This window comes from Mya arenaria, chromosome 10 (assembly GCF_026914265.1).
Source record: "Mya arenaria isolate MELC-2E11 chromosome 10, ASM2691426v1".
Taxonomy (NCBI): domain Eukaryota; kingdom Metazoa; phylum Mollusca; class Bivalvia; order Myida; family Myidae; genus Mya; species Mya arenaria.
Window position 1 is genome coordinate 62672511 of NC_069131.1, and position 26979 is coordinate 62699489.

Genomic DNA, 26979 nt, shown 5'->3' on the forward strand with positions numbered 1-26979 from the left:
GACGTTTGTAATAGATTACGATAGGCTAGCATATTTCCTACTTTTAGGTAATAATAATAATAATAATAGAGGGAACAGTTGCCAAGTGACACTTTTACATTCATAAACAGACAGCAAATGCTTTCATCTGAACGCTTCATTTCATTTGACATAGTAAGACAACAGGGAATATATCTCAATTGTACGGTACACAATCACGAATGTATTTAGGTTTCGGCGCGATGATTGAAGTAGGGTATACAGACGTACGTGTTATTTCGAATTGAAGTTAATTGAAATATTCAAATTCAACTAAAACTTTTTTTATAATGCCGAAAAGTTATTATAATAAGAATGAAGAAAGCAAAATTGTCCAATATTTCACAATATTTACAACACATGTGATAAACATAATAGTCATGATCACATATTCTGATTAAAAACCCCAAGTTTTCATGGTATTAATGTAACAAGTGAGCCCCATGCAGCTATGTGTCACTATCTCCGGGAAAAATGAAACGTCGGAAGTCTGTAAATATATAAGTCTTTTCCATAATGATCTGATATACTATGGAAGTATAAGCTCTAATGTTTCAGGAGTGTTTCTGCAAAGACTGATAAACATGACAGTACATGAACGTCTAGTCTATAGATCGGAAAAGTTTGCGGACGTCCAATTCCATCATATCCATATCTGAGTATCCGAAGTGATACGGGAAAATGTTTATGGTAAAATTACACTTATGACATGGATATCCTAAACCATACGAGAAATGTGGTTTTCGTAACAAATTGAATTTTATATGAAATACATCGCCATTATCTGTTGTTAAGGTTATTTAGATTAAGCTTATTATATTCCATTGCACTGGTTCATTATTTCATTGTTACAGTTTAAACGCACGCAGAAAGTCTGTTATTCACAATCCTCTTTTAAGTTAACTTTTATGTTATTTTTAAACACATCTGCTAGCTTTCTTTCAGACAAGGCCGTGTTACAAATAATAAAATCGCAAAACAGGGACAATATGTGTTTTGTCACCTTGTTTTAATGACTCAAGGTTTAAAGTGGCACAACATAGGTTGATATTAAACAAAATATTTAAGCTATACAGTCGATATTTTGGCGCTTTTCAACTCAGGAAAGTGTGACCACGTGGCTATGAATTAAAAATCCCAATTGATTTTAACGATAAACATATCTGTTTATGTATTGATTATTAATGACAATTCCGTTCATTAGAAATGCATTAAATTTAAAAAAGTGCATTAATTTCCTAATGCGTAAAATTGGACACGCATTCATTGGAAATACATATTTTACTTGTTTACACTCGAAACAAACAATTTAATGATATTTAAGCAAACAATAATATACAGCCACCTTTATAGAAGAAATGCTGCCTATTAGATAATTATACTCTTCTATTGTTCGCACCCTGTCGCAAACTCACTCGATATTTTCGACAGCCACTCTCAGAATAAAATGTAAATTGTCAGAATTATGAATCTATTTTGCAGGATCTTGGATATCAAATGTTCATACTGGAATGGCCAATACTTCAACAATCAGTCAAGAATTATGTTTATTTTCAGGATAGAATACGAACGATTAGAGAAAACTACCGTCTGGAATTCTGAGTTTTAGCGGGATACAGGACCAACCATGCTATGAATGTTCAGTACAATATTGAGGAATCAATAGTAACTCTTTGAAGAAAGAACAAATAACGTAAGGATTTTGAAAAAAAAATCGACAGTAGAAATACAAATGATAAAGTGACAGTAAAAATACAAAGGATAAAGTGACAGTGAAATACAAAAGATAAAGTGACAGTAGAAAAATGAGGGTAGAAATAAGAAATATACAGTGGCAGTGGAAATAAGAAGGATAAAGTGACAGTAAAAATAAGAAGTATAAGACGAAAACAGACTTAGAAGAATAAATCAACGCAAAAAAGGATTACAAACGACTGGCTTTTTGATATCAATTGGATACAATGAAACAAATTGCAATAATGAATAAGTGATAACAGCAGTATGATAAATAAATAAATAAATGTAGGAACGTGGCGTAATCAGCACTAAAATCAGTTTAGCAATTAAACGAAAAAAGAAACATGTACAATATAACAACTGCAATAATCCCCTTGGTGACTTTGACCGTTATGGAACATGTAACAGGGAACCATGGTAACACGACGGCTAAAGACAGTGGTGCATATCAATGGTTTACGCAGCCAACGGATGTTATTAAGCTATTATTGATAGTAATCGGATTTTTAGCAAATGTTTTCTCAATTGTGGCTACTTTAAACGTTCCTCGCGAGCGATGGTCACCGTATAACACCCTGATTATTAACTTATGTGTGTCTGATATCATGGTGATACTCTCCTGTGTGTTTTATGATATTCTCACCCTTAAACATCGCCGCCACCCTTGCACGCCTGTTCTGAGAAAAATGTTTCTTAATATCGCGCTGACATCAACATTATTTAACCTTGTTTTGATGGCTGTAGACCATTACGTCGCTATTATGAAGGCCTTGTATTACGAGCGCTTTTTCTCCAAACAAAAAGTGATAATCATTATTGCAGCTTTATGGACGACAAGCATGTTTTGCGGAGTGTTGGATTTATTTGTAAGTTTACCTAGCTTTCGAAAAGAAGAAGCAACATTTTGTGATCATGTTAATACTGTGAATAGAGCAACCTTTAACTACGAACTTGTCATTGTCATATTTATTTTCATCGTTCTAGTCGGACTTTTGATCATCTACACACGGATCTACTACCAAGTAAAGAAACTCGTTCGGGATGACCGCCATAAACAGTTAGAAAGTTCACATTCCATAAAAGCCATTGTCACAACATTCCTTATAATTGGGACATTTGCACTTTGTTGGTGCCCAATAGGATTATACCATACCGTACTGTACATATTGAGACCCGACTATTCCAAAATGACTGAAGCTACAATCGACCGACTGCTCCTAGTTAACTCCATTTTGTTCCTGTTCCTCATATTAAACACAGTATGCGATCCTGTAGTTTACGCCATGAGAAGATCAGAAGTGCAACAAGGCTATATTCGAGTATACAACAAATTTCTTCGAAAAAAGAAGAGGTCTTCGTTTTATGAGAACGAAATGCACTCATATGTCAGGCGCAGAAACGATTCGCTGGATACGGAAATGCCGACTTTACGATTGTTACAATACTGAGTATCTCCGACACGACAAACTTAACATGTGCTTCACATGGCACGTCGCCTAATGACATTAGTGTACACTCCACTGGATTTGAAAAGGGTATTTTGAAAGATTGTTAACATATTGCAATATATATTTTTTATTTGTAATAACAATCAATGTTTACTAATTGGAAGTAATATTATGAAACATATTACAATTTGTGTCGTATTACTATCTTGATTACATATTTAAAATGAAAGCTTTTAATTGACTACTTGGAATTTTTTTGATAACATGTATCAACAAGAAACTACAATATATTTATATCAATGGTGTTGTGTGTGTAAATCTGTTGATACTTAATGTGGTGGGCAAGTACTTATTGGTTTGTTCCTAATCGGCGTGCAACCCCTCTATAATTAACTTTATATATAAATGTTCCCGAAATTTAAATGAATATTTTAACACACAGCACAGGCATTCATAGCAGAACCTAGAATAGGCGTCAATGTTGAGTTATGCTCCTTTCCTCCATAAAACAGACGAGCACTGGAGTCGCTCTTGTTCAGTATAACAAGAAGACTATTATCAAACTCAACGTATTGAATAATGTGTGTGTGAGTTAACTGTCTATCTATAAAAATAATGTATTAAATTCGGTCTTTACAGAGAATTTGATTTAAGCCTAAAAAGACTGAGCATAATACGCATTAATTCGTTGGTAAAAATATTTATGTAAGAAATAATTGCTTACGAATAAATACATTCAAAACAGGAGAGCTTCGTAAAATGTATTTTTCTGCGTTTTGTATGACTTTTTTAGACTATTTTTATCATTCGCATTGAAATACTAACTAAATAATGTTTTTTCCACTTCTACTCATTGTAAAGCTATACGAAATCAATTATACTGCTGGATGTGTTGAACTAAGACATTACTTAGATCAAACCAAATAGACAAAGTGTGGGGTCGAAATATAACAATTTGTGAAAGCTATGACATATTTGACATCTTGAAATCTTACTCAGACAGATGCATTATGTAACATTACAAAAACATAACAAAGCTGACAATGAAACAATGCTTTATAATGAAGTATGGATGTGGCCTGTTTTCATGGTAACTTAACACTTGCAGGCTTCTATGATCATGTCAACCGTATCAATTGTACATTTATTTAGAGCTTAAGAAAGTCATACTGATTTCTGTTGATAGTGTGAACAAAATGGATTTACAGATTCAGCTCATAACTATTAAAGAAAAATGATGATTTTATTTTGGTTTGATGCATTGATTTGAATCACTTTATTATGTCTTGCATATTGTCGTTGAAAGTTTTGCTTTAAATAATGCTTAGTTTAAACAAAATCCTGATAAAAATAAAATAACAAGAAATTGTGAATTAAGCTCAACACCTATACACCAAACAGTTTGTAACATAATTAAGTCAAATAAACTGATTCCCAACTTTAAAATGTATGGCCTTCTCCACTCATTTTAGTTTTGTCTGTAAAAACATGATCTTTATCACACATACTTTTAAAGCGTATTTTAAAACGTCCTGCATGTTATTTTTACTTTTATACCAAAAATACGTTATTTTCTACCAAAAGTATTATTATTCAAGAGTACAACTTGAATTATGTTGTATTGTTTTCGTCTGAATTGAATGTACATAACGACCTGAATGTAAACAATAAATTAATATTGTATACAAAATGCGTCGTGATATCAGAATATACCCTATAATTTAGAAATCAAGGACTACATGGAGTATTGTTCTAATACGCAAACAATTGTAATCTTTTAAATTGTGGGTTGTATACTGGCAAAAACGTTTATAACTTTATGCTATGCGAATTGCAAAACTATTTTTACTCACGGTTTTGGATGCATTCGTTCTTTGTAAAACAGGCCTACTCTATCAGGTTATTATTATTGAAAGTGTCGAAACAAGTGCGAGGTAATGGCCAAAGAAACTGGTTTAAGCTCCCAGAAGACTTGTGTTTAAGTTAAGTCTTGTTTCACTGACATTTCCAAGGCGCTAATCCTATCATTTATCGGTTAAGCTATGTTGATGCGTGTCTGGTCTGCTCGTGGTGTTATACGTTTGTGTCTCTAGTTCATTATCATTTGGGCAATTGTCAATTTGTCAATTGCATCTAAACAGGAACATTTTTTTTTCATCTACTTGGCTTGTTGCTGTAGTTTTCATTGTATTTTTGTTACTTGATTTTTATGAAAAATACACCATTTGACTATGCTAAGACATCGGTTGAAATGCTTGTCCTCTTGTAATCTAACGTAATATAATTTCCTTAAATAGAAAGGCTGTATATTGTCGTTAATATGGGATTGTTTAAACATATAAGTTCTGGTTTTAACGGGTGAAGCGATAAGATTGTGATGGTAATTGACCAGGAGCATGATCGCAATTATATATTCAGTCGTCAATTGATATAATATTTTTTATCAAATTATAGCACATATTTCTATTATCCGATTGCACACCTGGAATAATACGAAAAACAAAATATATCTGGAATATTATATATTTATTATTATTATAAGTTAATGCTTTTTTATCTTGGATAAGGATATTCTTTTTTCTCCTAATAATTTGAAAGGCATTTATCGTACAACGGCTAAAGAAAAATCCTTTGAGTAATAGGGCATGTAAGTCACGTCATGTGACCTCCGAGAATTAACGAGAGTTTGCACTTCCGGGTACAAACAAACTACAACATGGCGCTGTCAATTTTGTACTGGTCGAGATACGTCGACGGCCATGTGAAGCTTACAAGAAAAAGTGAAGCAGCGGTAGAAAGCGGGAGAGTATTACGATTTTCCATCGATGAACTGAGAGTGATACAGGCAAATGTTCAGGCATCCATGAGAGATACGTCGTATTCTGTCCAGGTAAAAAAACATCATTTTGTGTATTACGCATTACTGTACAGTCAACAAAAAATCGATTCAATCCGGTTCATAGTGCCTGCTGCCTTGATTAATATCCCGTAACTGTTACTTTCAAACAAAAATGTGTGGAGAACTACGTTTTAAATAATAACAAGTATTTATTGATGACTATAGTGATGTACTACATATCTTCTCTTCTGTCCATCTTAGGGTTGAAAACGTTGAGTTTGTGGGTGAAGTACACCTGTCCATTCATGTATATATATGATTACCCTTATGCATCTATAAAATATTGTGTATTTATCAAATATTTACTTTTTTATTGTTCATCGACATATTTAAATATAGATGAAAACATATTTGACAGATGTCAGACAAAACCACAGGGGGCAGAAGCAAACTATTTGTAAGCTTTCCTATCCAATATGTATATATAGAGAGTAAATGTATATAATCTCGCTCTCCCTCACTCTCTCTCTCTAATGTATAAAAAAGTAATATACATATATATATATATAGGCTAGGAAAACTTAAAAAAAAAGTTGCTTCTGCCCCCTGTGGATAAAACATGTATAATGTTGTACATGTATCCTAATGATTTATATTGTACTTGATGTTATGGTTGCAAAGCTCACTTTTTTTGTAAATTTGTAGACTTTATTTTTTGGTTTTCACTGTTTTCATTTAGTAATGCTAAATATATAGTATGTATTACATTTATAGTAGGCTCTTCTGTGTTTTTCCCCCAGATATTCCTAGAGCAAGAAAACAATGGTGCAGTGCAGTCTACACGTTGCCAATGCCCTATGGCTGAGTATAAATGCCATCATGTAGCAACAGTCTTGTTGTTTGGGTAAATATTTTAATCACTTTTGTCCAGTTGTGATATATATTTTGAATATAATTAAATTTTTATCCGAAATATCCATATGTACACATAAAAAGCTCTTAACTTTCAATGATATTATTATTTGCTATAGCTGGGACAAATACAGATTATTTTACTCTAAGGCTATATGAACATTACTAGTTGAGACTAAAAATACATTTTTACTGTTTAACGGAAATCATAGCAGTGATTTATCATTTTGAAGTACAATAATATGTCTCCAATAGTAAAATAACTGCTTCTTAAATGTTGTTCAAATGTGGTCATCATTTGTACATTTGTTTGCAGGTACAAGAGAGCTAGCAAAACAGATATAAAATGCAGTTGGCTCAAACATCCGAAGTCAGCACCTCCAAAGACTACAGTTACAATGACTGACTTATATCCCCCAAGGCAACAAGAGTACAGGTAAAAATATTATAATTACATTATTAATATGAAATGCTAACATAAATTTTATTGATTAACTAGAACAATTAAGATTAAATACCACGATTTGCAGATACTGCCTGACCCATCAGTCATGTTTGGTATGATTTGAGCACGACTGGTAAAAAACTTGCCTAATTTACAACAGCAAAGAACCAAGTTGACAAAAAAAATCTTTGGTCTGGTAAAAGCTTGAAGTCTGGATCGATGTCTGTTGAAAAATATTTTTATCCAGGGCTCTTAAGAGGACTGTCACAGCAGACGACAGATCATTTCTATATAACTGCCTAGGGCAGTTAGGGCGTTTCACAGGTTGCGAAATTGTTGGAGTTAAATGTTGATTTTTGTTACTGTTTTACAGTTGGGATTGAATAATATGTCTGTTCATTGACGTTGTCATTTTTAGCTCCAATGGCCGAAGGCCATGGAGCTTATGTCGTCACAGATTGTCCGTCGTGAGTGCGTGCGTGCGTGCGTGCGTGCGTAAACTTTTACTTTAAACGACATCTCCTCTGAAACTGATAAGCGGATTTTGACAAAACTTCACAGGAATGTTCCTTTGGTGGTCCTTTACCAAAATTGCTCAAATGGTTCCGGTCCATTGCACAATATGGCCGCCAGAGCTAAAAATAGCAAAATCTTTAAACGACATCTCCTCTGAAACGGTTCGGCAGATTTTGATGAAACTTGACAGTAATGTTCCTTGGGTGGTCCTTTATTAAAATTGCTCAAATGGTTCTGGTCCATTGCACAATATGGCCGCCACAGCTAAAAATAGCAAAATCTTTAAACGACATCTCCTCTGAAACGGATAGGCAGATTTTGATGAAACTTGACAGAATTGTTCCTTGGGTGGTCCTTAACCAAAATTGCTCAAATGGTTCCGGTCCGCTGCACAACATGGCTGCCAGGGCAAAAAAATAGAAAAACCTTTAAAGAACATCTTCTCAGAAACCGATGATCAGATTTTGATGAAACTTAACAGAAATGTTCCTTGGATGGTCATTAACCAAAATTTGTTAAATGGTTCCAGTCCACTGCACACCATGGCTGCCAGAGCTAAAAAATAAAAAAAACTTTATACGACTTGTCGTTGAAACCGATGACCTTTTTTCGATAAAACTTGACAGAAATGTTTGTTTGGTGCTCCTTTACTCAAATTGCCCAAATCATTTCGGTCCACTGCACAACATGGCAGCCAGAGCTATTAAAGTAAAAAATTTTTTTAAATAACTTCTCCTCAAAAATTGATGATTGTATTTCTATGAAACTTGACGAAAATGTTCGTTAGGTGGTCTTTGCTTGAACCTTTTGGCCAGTGGAGCACAGGCACTGATGTGCCTCTTGTTATTTTTTACCATAATTTGATACTTTCATTTGTTTCTTCTGATAAAAAATGTTCTGCATTCAAAATATTTGGTCTGAACTTTGATAAAATTTTCTAAAATTGCAAATGACAAATTCTGAAATTGCAAATGACAAAATAATAATGTTTAGTATAATAATTAAATTAATATTGATAAACAAGGATCTTGTAAAATAATGATGTATACCTATTCACACGATTGTGCATTGTATGCATGTTATTTATGTAATAGTTAACTTTTGCAATTTTCCTTTAATTAATGAAATTTATTATTTACTATCTACTTGTAGCTTTACACTGGATTCTGTTGGAGGAACCCAAGCCGCCACAACTTCCATTACCACTGATTGAAGATGTGTTATTAAGCCCAGGATACCTTTCATCACAAGATCCACGCACATATTTTAGGCGATCACTTGTTCTGTCCCAGGAAAAGATAACCCAGATAGCCTTCATGACAACCGGGCAGAGGGAAAACTCCCTTTGGGCAGCCGCCAGAAAGCTCCAATTCACTGCCTCCAACTTTGGACAAATAATTGCTGCTTCCAAACGCAATCGGTAAAGCTATGGATGATAAACTAAGCAATATGTCTCTTGTAAAACTATCTTTATTATTATTTTTCCCTTTTATCCAAGCATTATGATAGCAATATACTTTGTATTCAGTTATATACAACTGTTAATAACATGTGTGATGTCACTTTAGTATGATAATGTATTTACATATTATGTGCATCCCTGAAGAAACGGCTACTGAGCGCCTACAATCTTCAGAAGAGGGCGCCTATCCAGTGGGGAATAACTCAAGAGAAAAATGGGTTAGATGCATATTGCAGAACTGGAGGGGTGACATTGGTACAAACTGGTAAATATTTTAAATGTCTTTTTTTCTGATTCATGAAAAATATCCAATGATACTTATTATTGAAAATGCTTAATGCTGAAAGGTACCATAAAGTTTTGTACATTTTAATGTGATTTGGTACCTAATGACATCAACCAGTTACTGCATGTTAATATATTACACAATGCACAAATGATAATGTGATATGAATAATTAATTTCAAAATTGGATTCATCTTCATCTGTGTTACAAAGCTCATGTCAATGTACATTTTAAGTTCCCACCACTTTTCATTGACCTTTATGTATATTACATTTGTATTGAGATGAAAATGATTATAATACTGTAAATGGTGTTTGCTATATTCAAGAATCACTAGTCTATGTATTATTGCCGAGAATGTTTGATTGTAAAGTATTGAAGTGAAATATTTGTAACTTGCTGATAAATAAACAAGTAGAGATTTAGCTCTCTGTGTAATGCATCAACCTTGTTATCAAGAGGTTTGTGATTTGAGCCCCAGTATGGGTACATTCATTAATTGACCAGTGTCGTTAAACCATATTGTAGCTGATGACTGTTTACGTGTATCTAATATTGTACAGGCATTTGGCTTCATGAATCAGGCATCCTTGTGGCTTCACCTGACGGGTTTGTTCAAGGAGATTATTGTGGCCGCGTTCACCTCCAAGATAAGGAACAGCCAGTAATGTCACCAGACATCATCGAGGTGAAGTGCCCTTTCTCTGCCAAGGACATGACTATTACGGAGGCATGCCATTCAAACAAAGACTTCTACCTAGGTATTTTCACTCATTTTATTCTATAAGATGATTTTCAATATAAGTGAAAAATAATAATTTTATCTCTGGATTGTTGACACAGAAAAAGGTGGACATAAACTGTAAACACATATCACAAACTGTAAACTTGATTTATGGATGGAATATGGTGATGCTGCTTGCTTATACCATTATGTTTCAGTTAACTATCAACTACTATTATTTATTTAACTTAAAGCTGCTCTGTCACAGATTGATTTTTTGAATTATTTTAGTTTTGTCTTGGAATGAGCCAATTTTTGCATAAATGCCAGGAAACGAGTGATGTAAGACTGCTGCCAAAAGAGCTGATCGCAGTTTTCATATTTATGTTTTCAAAATTAATGTACTATGGCTAAAAGCATTAAAATTGCTCGAAGAGAAACGAAATTTTTGGCAGTTTTCCATCCAATTGAGATCTGTTCTATAGTGAGTTACCTCTTATGACTGAATTGAAGGCATGGATTCCAAAATCAGCTGATTCTGAGACCAAAATAGAGGTCAAAACTGTCAGTCTGTGAGAGTGCAGCTTTAAGTGATCAATTTAAATGAAAATGAAACAAGCATGTTTTGTTCATAAGACATGATCAAAAGACGACTTTGTTTTTTTTCCAGACCTATCACCAGATGGCAGGATGTGCTTGAAACGCTCACATGACTACTGGCACCAAATTCAGGGACAGCTTCATATTACTGGCACTCAGTGTTGTGATTTGGTTGTTTGGACAACGAAAGACATGCAAATTGTTAGAATATTAAAAGACAATTCTTGGGCAATTAATATGTCTTCTATGATTGATTTTTACATGTTGACATTTTTACCATCTCTTAAATGAAGATATACTTTATTGAGTTTATTTTCTTCATGAAAATGATGAATGTACTAATGTAATAGCTGACACTGAAAATGGACCATTGTCAGAGTTTGACACTGCCATTATAAAAGATTTAGTAGTCTGTATCACATTCAATGTTAACTATCAAACAGTGCTTTAACAAACTTCTGTCATCTTTGAAAACTATTTTAAAGTTTGAAAATTTGTTAATTGAATCAATTATTTTAAACAAAAGGGAAGTCCTGCGATCATTACAGAAACTCTTTTTATATAAAAAAAGCTGGATCACATGGCGTATGCACAATTAACCTCAATTCTCGTTTTAAATTTGACCTTATGCACAGAAATTTGGTGTGTTATTTTAAATTTCATACAGGTGGTGTTTGATTATCATGCACAGGACACAAACTGAAGTAAAAGAAAGATCTTTTCATTTAGTTGTTTACTGTTTCACTCCAAAATCTCATATTTATCAGCAATTTCCTTCAATAATGGTGCCTGAAGGTTAACCAAACAGCAACATAGTTGAAATATTTTGGTTGACAAATGTCTATACTGAGCAGGAATATGATTTAAAATATCATAATTTTTTATTCTTTCGTTTGCTCTTTCAACATGGATTCTACTTCTTCCTATTTTGAAACACAATTCAGCCTCTTCCTTAGTAAAATGTCCTTTACTGGATAAAAATGGTGGAATATTTAATGAAACACCAGCTGGAAGTTTATCAAATATATTAAATCCTTTGTCTGCTAGAATTAGATCTCCAGGCTGAAGCTGGTCTAGAACATGACAATGTTCGACAATTGCAGCATCGGATGTGGAACCTGGGTATAAATCTGAACTGTAAACAAGTGCACCATTTGGAGCAACACAGGTTACAGCCTTCACAGTGTGTCTGCTTTTGTAGCTGCTGTAAGACAGCGACTGACTGTTCATATCTGATGGCACATCTTGTATGATTTCTGTAGCATCCATAGCGATTCTAGCAGAGGTGAAATCTTCAAATGATTTTGGCATGGAGCCTTTGCATTTCAGCTGGCTTGGAATTCCTACTGCCTTTAAAACACCATCATGTAGTATTTCATGCAATACAGATATGTAGGTGTTTATAACGTTAGACACAGTTGCCCTGCTGGTATTGAACCGGACAGCTAAATCTAGGTCCTTACAATTCAACCTTAGTTTCATCAAAGCCATCAGAAGTTGATCCTGAATGCTAAAGCATGTGACTGTCCAACCAGCATAATAGTTGAATGGGGCCATCCTCTGAACCATGCTCGCCAGCACTTGAAAAATATCTGTTGGGAATGACGTGTACAACAGCATCTGCAAAACAGTGAAACAATACTGTCAGTTAATTCCACGCGACTGTTGTATATTATGTTACGATAAATGATCTTGTGAATTCAGTAGACATATCAATATATGAAATCTGAGTATCTGTCATAAAGTGAAAATGCTTATCACCAATGTAAACAACACAATTGTTTTGACAATAAGAGGTATTTTAAGTACTTTAAAGGCAATATATGTATTCATACTATTTATATATTTATCACTTGGTAAATGTCCTTTTGACCATATGATAAAAACAATTGTTTTGTTTCATCAAGATATCAATCTTAATTCATATTGTCAACACAAACATTTCCCATTTTCACTTGTGAAAATATTACTTAAGATGTTCACTTGATTAAATAAATTCAATATGTCACTGAACAAATCCTCTGGAAGTAAACAAACTTACTTTATCTGTATCATGAATTATATCTTGCAGCGTCAGTCTTGGTTTCGACAGTTTAAGAGTTTTGATTTCATTCTCTAACTCTGTAATCTGCTCCTCCAGCTGTGGAACTGAAACATTTTGTATGACAAAAGTAACTAAAACTGCCTATGACACCTGGGAGTAAAATGTTTTTTGTCCAATATGCCCCTGGAATGGCAAGAAATAAGAAAAACGAATATTAATTACAAATTGGAACATTCTTATAAAACAAATTCATTAAAATATACTTGTAAATGGTGGACAAAGTAAAGGGCAACATAGAAGTAAAACAATGCAGGGATTGATCTTTGACTTTTGTTGTGACATTTCACATGAAATAATATATTCAGCAAAAATAAGTTTGTCTTCATGTATGTTCAAATGGTTCAGCACATAGTACTGGTCAGAGAGTATGAAACTTATTGAGCTCAGTTAGCTCAGTTTGTAAGAGCATCTGTATTGCAAGGGGATCTTTGGTTTGATCTCTGGATTGACCGCGTTCTTTTTTGTGTCTATAATTTTTGTATGAATACTAAAAAATGTACCAGATGTTGAACACGCTGTAGAACCTTCCATATCATCCATTTCTGACAATGGCTGCTTTATGTAGCTATGGTCATGGTTGCTGCCAGTGGCTGTATCAGGGACGTCAATTTCTGGTTCCACAGCCTCTTCCACCTTGCGTTTTTTACGTCTGGATAAAAATAAATAAAGAATGAAAATGTATAAATATCATTTCAAATAACAATTACAGACCTTGTTGCAGTTTAGTAACTGTAGTCTAATTATTTTAATCATACTAAAACTACTAAAGAGCACATTATGATTGTGATATTAATCACAGTGACTATGATTTTATAAGGATATTGGACAACAAATAGTGTTATTATCGTACGAGGAAGTTCTATCTAGCATAAGCTGTGAAAAGTTTTAAAACAATAACACTACACAACATATTCATTAAATTTACCTTGTTGGGGTTGGTAGGTCTGGAAAGCTGCCAACATCTTTACTGAAGCTGAAGATGGTTGGACCATTCTCCTTCTTCCCATCAACAAAATGACAGCTACATATCCGGTCGTTGCTGTTATATGGCCTGTCTGCCCGTCTGAAATATTGTCATGAATACGTTTATAATCATACTATTGAAAATACTGGGACAATCCAAGCAGTTGAACATTTAAACAGTGATAAGGCGTACTTGTAAGAACAATTATTTAAATATGTAGATATACAATAGTAAGACATAAACTGCTCAGGTTATACAACTCAACCAGTACTGTCACTACATCAATACAGTACATGACGTGTGGAGTTTATGCCATACACATTTAGGTACAATTGGGTATCTCACTTCTGTCAGTAACTTTTTAATGTTTGTTAATACAATTAAGTATAGTAACTGAATCAAGTAACAAAATGTACTTTTCAATGAAAATTTATAAAATCTTGCCACCATACTGTACATTACAAATATATGAACGTGTCTCTTTAATTGAGATGGGTGGGGTAATGATATAATAGATAGACGACGGTTCTGTTAATTTAGTTTTACCTTCGATATCTCGTAGTATTCACACCATTGGTGAATCAGCATGGAAAAAGTACACAACATATCGTGTATCTTAAATTCAACTGTTGATGAACAGTGATAAATAGCAAAGGTCATTTATGTCAGCAACATCGTCTGATCGACTGACAAAATGAACATTATTTAGTCACAATTAGTATTTGTAGACTAAAATGTTGCAATTACCTGCATCTGTCAATCCATTTCTTTCTGTCCTTGTCATTAGTCGGAAACCTGTAGAGTCCACAAGCCTGTCTGCCCCCTGTGCGATGCGTACAGCCAAAAGCATAACAATATACCATTTTCATAAATGGCGGTGATGTACCCGGAAGTCCGAAACCGAAAGTGAAAGTAAAACGAGACTTACGCGCCCTATATACATCATAGTAGCATTTAATTGCTCACACATTAAATCTACTGTGAAAAATGAAAAACACCTTATAGATGCACTATTACTTCCAAACAAGATCTAACAGATTTAACACAATTGTTTTAATATACCAAAAAGGATGGACAAATTTATAAACAATGATGCTTATGAAGAATATCGAGTTTGATTGAAAAGAAATGTGCAGCAAACACGGTATTGCTACCTTATGAGACCATAGTAGATCGCAGTAAATCTTTTAGCATTCACCAATCATTTAACTTTTATTGCGTTATCAGCTATTAATTACACGGTGATGATATTGTTAAGAGTATTTTTTTTCCATAAATGCATTATTTAGTAAGTAGTTTAGCGTGTATTACTCAAAATATATGTTTGATTTATATGTGTATGTATTGATTTTAAATAAGAGTGTCACTTTAAACAAAATAATTATACGATTTGTTGTTTATACTCTCTATTGTATATATACTTCATATTTCCCAAATAAACATTACACTCCTTGATATTATTACGTATGCTACCATCTTACTGTATAGTAAATAAGGTAGGTTTTTGTGTCTTTTAGGCGTCAAACCGCCGTTTTCTGCGATTTTAATTATCTATAAAAGATTATTGGCTTTCGAAAGGCATATTGCAATAACATACTACGCGTTAGGTTTGTCGGAACTTTAATTGTCCTTTGTCAGTTTCATGCGATTTTCTATAATTATAAATACTTACGGGATTTCGAAGTGCCAAAAAAAAAACCTCCTAACATGATGACATATAAGTATTTGTATATTACATATTTTTTCAAGTTAAAAAGGCCTTTTTCTGATAACCAGAAAAATGTGCAAACGTGTAAAGTCCCTTTCTTTGACTGTTGCAATGAGCCCAGGCACACCCTGGAAGACACACTTTTCAGAACAAAAAAGACTCCACAGAAACCTTCGCGAAATAAAAGGATCAAATTTATTACACCCATCGCAAAGCTGAAAGCACCTTCTAAGTTATTGTTCCAAATATGCAAAACATCTTATGCAGTACTGCAAGGGTATCACATGATAACTTCTCTTTGCACTTTAAACCCAACATTTCGACATTCCTGGCTTAGTTTTGTGGATTTAGTGCCTAAAAGAGGCAATTCTATGGTAAAATAAAACGGAAAATAGCTTATTGTTTTCGGTTAGTTTTCACTTTGGTTAAGGTATTTCGCATAGGCCATTGTGTACACGACAGATAAGCAACATAGGCATAACAATGTATGATAAAATGGCAGGTGACCTATTGTATTCCTTATAAAGGCATTAAATCCTACCCGCTATTTAGTCATCCGCATTCAGCCCAAATCATACTCGACAGCGCCACCAATATTTATGTGAACAACTACAGAAACTAGCTCAGTAGACAAAAGTTTTAACATAAAGCCCGTTTAATGGCACAGGATAAACGCCAAAGACATAGAGCACAACAACAAATACTCCACAGCATCACCAATAAGGCAAAGGCGCCAAAACTGTTATGCATATATGACGATTACCAACGAAACATTTATCTCTGAAGGTACATGCACTTATCGTAATTCTGATTGGTCATTATATCTAGTAATGAGCGCAACAAATTTCAAATCCTCCTCATGAGACAGGTCACCAGAATGCGGAGCTTTAGATTATTTGGTTAAACATTGCTTGTTTCTACATTCTTGAAGAATTTAATAACATTCTAAATTTACTCATTTTTTTTATTTTATTAAGGTGTGTTTTGTCACAAATATAAAGTATTCTAAAATTATCACTGTGTCCAAAATTCAGTTAGGAAGAGAAATATTGTTTTTGAAACCCCAAAACAACATTGATTTCAATATTCTGCACATCCAATAATTAGATACTCCATGTTTGTATTCATATTATTGCTTTATATATAAAATCGTACATAGATAAAGTATTGAGCTTGCGATAAGGTCGACCGTTCTTTTGTATTTCGTTGTTTTATTGTTTTACAGTCGTTTTTAACAGTTGATATTACTTTGCAATTCCTGAAACCATTTCACTGCTTTAACAGATGATACTACGGCTTGGATCATAACAATATCGTTTTATTCATGTTTCAAGTCTATCTTGGCTAGGTCCGTTGTTCGTTGTAAAAGGATTCCCCTCTCTTAATTTGAAATCATACATTTATCCCTGGGGGTCTGCAGTGGTTAATCAAACAGGCATTGTTTAAAACAAATCAGTTTTTGTGGCCAATAATAATGTACTGAATGCTCATTATGTATAAATAATTAGTATAACTGTTTGGTATAAAATGATGTAAAAGGAATATTGGTTTATTCAGAAATGTTATGGATTCAATTAATATGTCATTCCAGACAAATATGATTTCATTCATTATAACTGTATGTCTATCGCCTTGCAACAATGGTTCATATATTATAATCATTATGCTTTAAATAATTATTTGTATTCCTTTTGAAGATCGGCGGCTACAATCCATGTCTGATTTGAAATAAATAATTAATTTCCTTTATAAAATAATGTAAACGGATTCGCAGTTATTGTTTTCAGTTTTTATCAACTGTTTTACACTGGTAAGGGATCGCTTTTCGCTAGGTGTAACCGGACGAGGAATGTGAAGGCAAGACTGTGGTTGGTCCGATGTTTATTGTCGTAAAGCTTAAAATAGAAAAAAGGGCGCATTTACTATAATGCCCGATAACTTATTCAGGACACACAATCAGGGCGCATAATCCCAAATGCCCGAAGCTTAATACAATCAGTAATAATCCAATTAAAGTTTAATAAATTGTGCAAAAACATATAACATGACTAAATATGTCAAATAAATAGAGGTATAGATCTATTGATAATGTGAAATGCAATATCAATAGATCTATAGATATGTTATCTGGACTAGAAAGTTACAAATTATAATCAATTTACATTAAATAGCCAAGTAACCCACTGTGATATACGTTTAACACAATAGTACGAAAGGCATCTAGGACGAATCGACAAAAAATGAATCCCGAACGAAAAGCCGGGGATACGAATATTACATTCTGTTACGAAACATACTAGGACGAATCTAATTTCAAGCAAGCAGCAAAAATACAACAAGAACTGCAAATTTCCGTGTCTACCCATAAAGAAACATATAAATTTACATCATATTCATATATATTGGATTGCAAATCAAAGAAATGCTTACATTTATGGCCTTTTAAAGTATCGCAAAAGTTTGGCGTGGTTGAATAACTCTAAATTTTACCTTCACAAAGAAGAGTATTCAAACAAGATAAAACGTCCCATTCTGTTTCGTAACACTCCCCACCTGGTATGAAATACCACTACAATACCTAGATGTACATGTACATATATACTACATATACCTAATAAATCTCTTCAAACAATATGTAGTTTCCTTTCATAAGTCTTTCCTCTGAATAGGATCAAAATATATTGTAATCGCTTTTCGAAATAACTATGTAGTTATTTCAATGATGATCACAACATAGAGTAGGCTAAACTAGATTTATAGAGTATGAAACAGTATTCCCATTTAAAAAAATGTTAACAACTGGTTTATGATATTGATACACCCCCAATGTTCACAGTCATATAAGCTCGATTGTAAAGTCTAACACAGACTCCAACTATAAAAGCGTGACAACAAGCAACTGATGCAATTTTCACAGCAGAACGTCTTAGGTAGCTTTAGCACGGCATGGTCAGGAAAAGGCGACATATCTGGATGCGTTGCTCCATCGCCAACGCAGGCGGTTTAGTTCTGTCGTTGACTTGTATGCGTAGAATCTTGCGATAACACATTGAATTAAACTGAACACTCGAAAAAGAAGTGTTAACTCTCTGCGATATAACAACAGATTCTCAAGATACTGAAAGCTGTAGGAAACATGTTGGACCCAGACTAGATCCCCTATAATATTGGATCCAATCTGAAATCCCAAATTGTTTGGACACAGCCTACATTAAATTTCTTAGAAAACTTAATGCTATAAGGGTATAATTAGCATGAAACAAACAATAAAATGCAAATAAGAGAATCAAGCTTATGTAAAGAGTTAAACACTGACACTAAAGCACTTAGGTAGCACTGACACTGATGACTGGACTTATCACTTCACTGAATAGAATCACCATTTCGGACGCGTATATGTGGCGCACTTGCCAGTTTGCACTCGCGAAATCTGCATCCGGAACATTTCTATCGCTCACCCTCTTAACCGCGTTGGAGATCGGCCTAACATTTAGCACTGGTCTTCACACTCGATGAGTGTCACAAGTTTATTCACAGGCCTCACAAAGGATCTAAGTTCTGAGTCGCCAGGGCGACTGACTTTGACCATCACTTTTCTAATGTGTCCGTCTTGGCTCGGAAATAGTTCTGTGATAACACCCATTGGCCAGTTATTTCGCTGAGAGTCATCTTCAATCATTAAAACAACATCACCAACGCGTAGATCTCTCTGTTTCGTAGGCCACCTTTTACGCTGTTGAAGTGTCTGGAGAAACTCAGTTCTCCAACGTTTCCAAAACATATCAGACAAACACTGAACTCGACGCCATTGTGCTTTATACATGTCTTTCACACTGATTTCACTAAGATTTTGTCCTTCTTCTGCGGGCTTCTGTGTAAGAAGCATTGCTGGACTTAACACTGTTGGACATTCTGGATCAGCGGACACTGCGACTAGCGGACGCGAATTAACAATGGAAGAGACTTCGGCCATAAATGTTGTCAGCACTTCATGAGTAATATCGCCGCGAATATCTGCAAACATGGACTCTAGGATTCGACGTACAACTCCAATAAGTCTTTCCCACACCCCACCCATGTGAGATGAGTGTGGCGAGTTGAACAGCCACACAGTTCGGTTAGAATCCATAAACTTCTTAGCGGTTGCATCCTCCACATTGATCGCGTCAATTTTCATACAGTCAGTTGCCCCGACAAAGTTTGTTCCTCTGTCAGAGCGGAATAAGCGCACTGGTCCCCTAAGCGCGATGAACCGACGCGTCGCGTTTATAAACGATGAAGTGCTGAGCTCTTCTATCACCTCTATATGTATTGCTCGTGTAGTCAAACAAGTGTACAGTAAGGCCCATCGTTTGTTATGAGCCATTCCACCACGAGAACGTCGCGCAATGACGTTCCATGGCCCGAACACGTCAACTCCTACGGATGAGAAAGGTGCACCTGGAGATAGTCTATCCACTGGTAAATCTGACATGATCTGAGACTCTGCTTTGCCGCGAAGTTTCTTGCACTTAAAACACTCAGCAATGATACTACGCACTAGCCGCTTTACACCGATTACCCAGAAGCCTCCAGATCTGATAGCACCTTCGGTGAAGTTGCATCCTTGGTGTAGAACCTTTCCATGGTAGTTCAAGGCGACCAGTCTGCTCACAAAATGTCCTTTTGGCAGAATAACTGGATGCTTCTCACTTGTACTAAGCTCACTGGCATGTTGCAGTCTACCACCAACTCTTAATAAACCATGTTTATCTATGAAGGGATTGAGCTTCTGTATAGCACTGATTCTGGGTAGCTTCTGACTTGAAGCTATGCACTCCAGCTCGGGGAAAAACGCTTCCCTCTGTACTTCTCTGAGAATTATCCTTTCCGATTCCAAGAGTAAATCAGCTCGACTAATGTCCGACTCGTTCTTTCGACAGCGTGCCTTGCCTTTGAGTAAAGCGATCACTTTGATCATGAGTTCCCAGCTCTTGACGCCTTCAAATCGGTTTAGGCCAAGACTCTGAATTGTGCTTGTTTCTGTCTTCATGCACTGCACTAGTGGTCTAATTTCTCGGTCTTCTTCTTCAGCTTGTAGCTCATATGTATCTGTGTTGATCTGTAGCTCTGAACTTTTTAGAAATTCTGGGCCATGTATCCACTTGCTGTGCTGTAGCTGATCAGTCGGAATAGGTCGTGTTCCTTGATCGGCTGGATTGTCATCCGTGGAAACATAGTGCCATTGTTCTCGAGCTGTTGACTTGAGTATTCGGGAAATGCGATTCTGCACGTATATGTAGAACCGTCTTACCTTGTTGTTAAGATAACCAAGTACAACACGACTATCTGTGTAAAACTTCATCTTCTCTATGACAACGCCAATCTGCTCGGATACTGTCTCAGCTATTTCCACAGCCATCACGGCAGCACAAAGCTCAAGCCTAGGTATAGTATGTCCGGACTGTGGAGCAACCTTACATTTACCCAAAACGAAACCGACTTGAACCACACCTTTGGCGTTCTCATCTCTTAAGTAGGCAACAGAAGATATTGCTTTCTCTGATGCATCAGAGAAAACATAAATTTCTTGTCTCCCAGGTGGCGTTAAGACTGGTATACACATACGTGGGATATTGAGCTGTTCTAGCTCCGTCAATGATCTTCTCCAATTATCCCATTGCTGCATGTTCACTTCCAACAGGGGCTTGTCCCAGTCTAATGTCTCTTGTATCAGGTCTCGCATCAGCAATCTCCCCTGGTTGACAACTGGAGCCACGAAACCTAAGGGATCAAACAGCGAGTTCACCGCTGACAGCACTCCTCTGCGGGTTAATGACTTTTCATCTTTTGACACACTATATGTGAAAGAATCTGTCTCCAATTTCCAATTCATACCTAGGCTTCTCTGGGTAGGTAGAGTGTCTGACCCTATGCTTATGTCTTGAAGTTCTTTAGCCAAGTCAGCCTTTGGAAATGCTTTCATCACATCTTTGTTGTTTGAAGCAATCTTATGCAGACGGAGATTGCCTCCCTCTTGAAGAGCCCTTTGAGTCCGGGTTACCAGGTCTACCGCTGTTGTAGCATCAGGAAAAGAGGATAGCCCGTCATCTACATAAAAGTCTCTCTCCACGAATTCTCTTACGTCTGTACCATAAACAGGTTCCATCTCTATTGCAGTCTTTTTCAAGCCATACGCTGCTATAGCCGGGGAAGGTGAATTGCCAAAGACGTGTGAGCACATTCGGTACTCTACCAGTTCTTGGTCCGGATCGTTGTCTTTAAACCATATGAAGCGCAGGTAGTTTCTGTGCGTCTCATGCACGCGGAATTGGAAAAACATCTGGCGTATATCAGCAGTAACTGCAACGGGGTGTCGTCTAAATCTCATTAAAACTCCCAAAAGGCTATATATCAGATTTGGTCCTTGAATAAGTACTGAGTTCAATGAAGCCCCTTGGTATTGTGCAGCTGAATAAAAAACTACTCGAATTTGGTCTTTTTTCTTAGCATTATACACGCCGAAAATGGGCAGGTACCAGCATTCTTCTTTAGGCTGTAACGGAGGAGCTGGCTCAGCATAGCTGTTTTCGAAAATCCCTGCCATGAACTCGAGGAAGTGTTTCTGCTTCTTTGGGTCTCTTTTCAATGATGCTTGTAAGGAATGCGTCCTCTTCAAAGCTTGGTTTCTGTTATTTGGAAGTCTTTGTCTCGGGTTACGGAATGGAAGAGGGGCTGACCAACCCTCTGGCAACTTCTTTAAGTCTTTTTTCATGATTTCGAGAAACTCCTCATCCTCGGCAGAAAGACCTAATCTGTCATCATCAGGGGTACGGGCAAAAATGTCATTCAGAATGTCTGAAGATTGATCTGTTAGACGGTCTTTAAGCAAGAGACTATTTTCACATGTAGGAAATATAGATGCTCTGTTTGGTTTACGAATGTAAGTCTTGTTTACACACACCATTTTCGGAACATGCACTTTCCCGAGGCACGTTTCACCGATGATGACCCAACCGAAACTGAGCTCTTGCGCGAATGGGCACCCATTTGGTCCAAGTCTCTGTTTAAGGACGTGATGCGCTTCTGCTAAATCTCTTCCAATGAGCATCAGAATAGGCGCTTGATCATCAAGTTCTGGGATTTCTTCGGCCAAATCTTCTAAATGCGGATAGGCTCTTGCTACCTCAGGTGTTGGTATTTCAGCTCGAATGTCGGGAATTTGAGTGCATTCTGTAAGTGGTGGAAGCTCAAAGCACCTCGTTCCGTCTAGGTTTTCTACTATGAAGCCACTAGCTCTGCGACCACTTGTGTTAACAGTACCGGAACATGAAGTTAAGGAGTAAGCCATCTCTTCAAAGCTCCCTGGGAAAATGTCAAAGAATTCTGGTCTTACTAATGACCGGTTACTCTGGTCGTCTATTACAGCATACATCTTCTTTCTGTTCTCTTCACCATTTCTGTGTACATTCACGCAGACGATCTTCGCGCAAGAGCGCCCGCTTCTGTCTTGGCCGCAAACCTGAGCACATGCAGTGCGTATTTCCGTTGTTCTTTTAGGAGCTTTCTCCCCACCATGCATCTCTGTCTTTTCAGCATGGGTATTATCATGACCAGAAGCAATGTCAAAATGTAAGGCTGTTGCATGGGCACCTTTGCACCGATTACACTGCACCTTCTTCTTGCAGTCCCGCGCAAGATGAGAGCTCTCTAAACAGCACTTGAAACAAATATTCTTGTCGCGTATAAACTTTCTTCTAACCACAATTGGCTTTCCCTGAAATGTACGACAAGAATTTAAGGTGTGACCTTCCACGTGGTGAAATGGGCATTGAATAGGGGTAGACTCTTGGGCTGCCGCTCCCTGCGATCTGTTTTCAGCTGTTGATGAATATACCTCTGTCTTATATGCAGCCATTTTGTTTCTTTGTTGCGGAGGGTTGACAGGTTTGGTGTAACTTTCGTACATGAATCCCGGATCATTTCGCACTTTACTTATTTCACGTACATAGTTGACGAAGTATGAGAAGGGCGGAAAGGGAACATTTCGGTCCGGCTTGTACTTTGCTGCTCTGGAAGTCCATCGTTCCTGCAAATTATGTGGCAGTTTGTTTACTATCGGTATGACGCCGCGTGAAGTGTTCATATATGATAGCAAATCTGTGTATGTTGGATTTTTCATGTGATTCTGAATTTCGTCCAAAATATCCACAAGTTCGAAGAGCTTCTTAGAGTCTTTTACACCTAACCTCGGAAAGTTCTGTAGCTTGTTTCTTAGTGAAGCTTCTACGATTTCAGGTGCCCCATACCTTTCGTCAAGTCTGTCCCACAGTTTTATTACACCACTTTCGGGGCACGAAGAGCTAGATGCTCGAGCACTAACAGCATATTTCACTGAATCGGTACCTAGCCATTTGACTAACAAATCTAGTTCTTCTCTCACACCAACACCAAGTTCTTCTATGACACTCTGAAATGTGGTCTTCCAGACAGGGTAGTTTTCTGGTTTATCATCAAATTTGGTAAGTCGAGAGAAAAGCAAATCTTTCCGCAGAAGGAAACGCGAAAGTTCTGATGCGACATCTTTATTTGAAACTTGAGGCACAAACTCTTTGGCCTTTGCATTTAATTCATTTGTGACGGATTTCTCTGAATGTTGGGACACACTTTGATGTTCAGCAAGTGATTCAACATATTGTCTTGTTATATCTTTCTTTGTACTTTTTGGAAGCTCATTAGGAATGTCTCGATGTGAGCTGAGCAATTCATCACAAATTGTTTCTTGTTCATATACTTCAAGTTCTGCTTCAGCGACTTTCACTATTTCATCCTCTTTTAACGCTTTAATTTCACCTTCAATGTCCACTCTTTTCTTGAGCAAGGCCGTTTCCTTTTCTATCATTGATTTTCTTGCTAAGGTTGCGCTCGCTTTAGCTTTCGCTTGAGTAGTTAGTGAAACGTTGGAACTTCTTGAAGAATTTGTTCTGTGACTTGACCCCGATTTTTCACTTCTTTTAGAATTGTTGCTTTTTACCGAGAATGAAGCTGTTTCATTGAAATGTTTAATCTGTCCATCTGTTTGCTTAAGAACTGTGTTGACTTTATCGTCACGATGCCTGTCTGTCACAATCTGTGTTTCTAACAACATAATACTGTCAGGAGTATGGACACTATCTAAATAGTCACAATAGTGTCTTGTGGACACTCGATATTCACCGTATAGCATGCATAAATTTCTCTGATATTGTTTAAGTTCACTGAGTGAACGAGCATTAACATACTCTTTAAGAGCCACATCTACACTGTCCCAAGTGGCTACAAGTCTATGTTCGTAATCATCGATTTTCTGATGGTATATATCAAGAGCCTTCTCAGTAAGTCTTCTAACTCTCCTCCCATCTATCTGTTCATATTCACCGTCACCATTCTCTGCTGGACCGTTGTCTATATGCCTGCTCCCAGGGTCCGAAGCCATGATACGAAGTGCCTAAATCTTTACTGTAACCGGACGAGGAATGTGAAGGCAAGACTGTGGTTGGTCCGATGTTTATTGTCGTAAAGCTTAAAATAGAAAAAAGGGCGCATTTACTATAATGCCCGATAACTTATTCAAGACACACAATCAGGGCGCATAATCCCAAATGCCCGAAGCTTAATACAATCAGTAATAATCCAATTAAAGTTTAATAAATTGTGCAAAAACATATAACATGACTAAATATGTCAAATAAATAGAGGTATAGATCTATTGATAATGTGAAATGCAATATCAATAGATCTATAGATCTGTTATCTGGACTAGAAAGTTACAAATTATAATCAAATTACATTAAATAGCCAAGTAACCCACTGTGATATACGTTTAACACAATAGTACGAAAGGCATCTAGGACGAATCGACAAAAAATGAATCCCGAACGAAAAGCCGGGGATGCGAATATTACATTCTGTTACGAAACATACTAGGACGAATCTAATTTCAAGCAAGCAGCAAAAATACAACAAGAACTGCAAATTTCCGTGTCTACCCATAAAGAAACATATAAATTTACATCATATTCATATATATTGGATTGCAAATCAAAGAAATGCTTACATTTATGGCCTTTTAAAGTATCGCAAAAGTTTGGCGTGGTTGAATAACTCTAAATTTTACCTTCACAAAGAAGAGTATTCAAACAAGATAAAACGTCCCATTCTGTTTCGTAACACTAGGAAATGGATGTTTTTTCTTCAATATCTCCTGACACAACTGAATACTTTCGATCTAAATATCAGTGATGCTTTTCTTAAGAGCGAATTCATGTGCTACTTTTTTAAATATCTTAATGAATACTCCAGATTTATAACAATATATTTTCTGTATTTCTATTTCTCATCAATGTGAACATGTTGCTCTGTTTGAACGAGTATTGTAGGGTGATTTCTTTATACTGAGTTGAGCGGAAAAAATCAAAAATCCCCCACTGGAAGATCTACGGCGCAACCTTGTGCAATTTCAATATTGATGCATCTGACGTCTGCGTTAAATAAACAACAAAGAATTGTATAAAATATACCATTATTATTATTATGTATGCCAAAATAAAATGCTTTGAATGCTGTATTTGGAATACAAAATACTAACTTCCGTTGTGCAGTATTGCAAATTTTACTCTTCCAAGTTTCTTAAACAGTACGTATTTACATTAGATTGTGTTTTGTCAGAATGATATTTTCAGAGTAGAAACAACACGACGAGGATGAACATTTCTAGGTTTTATTGGCATAAATGATCAGCATAAATGATCAGTGAGATATGTGCCTCTAAGGCGTAAACACAATTACAAATCTCAAGATATTATCAAGATATTAATAAATATAGTACTTTAAGTAAAATATCAATGCTAACATAACATGTAGTATATCTACAGTTGATATTACAACTTAGAAAGAATTGCAAATATCTCTCCGATTGTTTTGGTTATTGTAATAGCAGTGATCATGGCATTGATGACGTAGAATGAGTGAATTAAATACATAGTCAGTATGATAAATATTGGCAATTGGTAACTGATTATATTGCAATTGCTAGATTCAGATCCAGATACCAAGAACCACATTGTCGGTTATGATTGATTAACATCATTCGTCAAAGAGTAAACTTGTTCTGTACAAGTTTTTGTTCATCAAACATTATCGATTAATATTTACACTCATGTACGTTTCAATTTCAAGAGCATTGTCTAAAACAGCTA

At 35.8% G+C, this 26979-nt stretch overlaps 3 protein-coding genes across 3 annotated transcripts; 1 reads left to right on the forward strand and 2 right to left on the reverse strand.

The window, feature by feature from the left end:
* The first annotated feature begins 5894 nt into the window (after window positions 1–5894).
* On the forward strand, window positions 5895–11709 carry LOC128206399 (uncharacterized). The gene is made up of 8 exons (XM_052908810.1): window positions 5895–6093; window positions 6843–6946; window positions 7271–7390; window positions 7647–7723; window positions 9068–9335; window positions 9503–9642; window positions 10227–10424; window positions 11058–11709. Exons 1-8 carry the CDS (start codon window positions 5920–5922, stop codon window positions 11276–11278), a joined length of 1302 nt encoding a protein of 433 aa, XP_052764770.1. The 5' UTR covers window positions 5895–5919; the 3' UTR covers window positions 11279–11709.
* LOC128204897 (uncharacterized) lies at window positions 11650–14962 on the reverse strand. The gene is made up of 5 exons (XM_052906299.1): window positions 14803–14962; window positions 14017–14154; window positions 13592–13740; window positions 13029–13135; window positions 11650–12607 (listed from the first exon to the last, which is right to left on the reverse strand). The coding sequence occupies exons 1-5, from the start codon at window positions 14922–14924 to the stop codon at window positions 11729–11731; spliced, it is 1395 nt and encodes a 464-aa protein (XP_052762259.1). The 5' UTR covers window positions 14925–14962; the 3' UTR covers window positions 11650–11728.
* A 4291-nt stretch (window positions 14963–19253) lies between these two features.
* LOC128204898 (uncharacterized) lies at window positions 19254–25902 on the reverse strand. Its single transcript, XM_052906300.1, has 2 exons — window positions 25839–25902; window positions 19254–25303 (listed from the first exon to the last, which is right to left on the reverse strand). The coding sequence occupies exon 2, from the start codon at window positions 25215–25217 to the stop codon at window positions 19254–19256; it is 5964 nt and encodes a 1987-aa protein (XP_052762260.1). The 5' UTR covers window positions 25218–25303; window positions 25839–25902.
* Between the last annotated feature and the right edge of the window lie 1077 nt (window positions 25903–26979).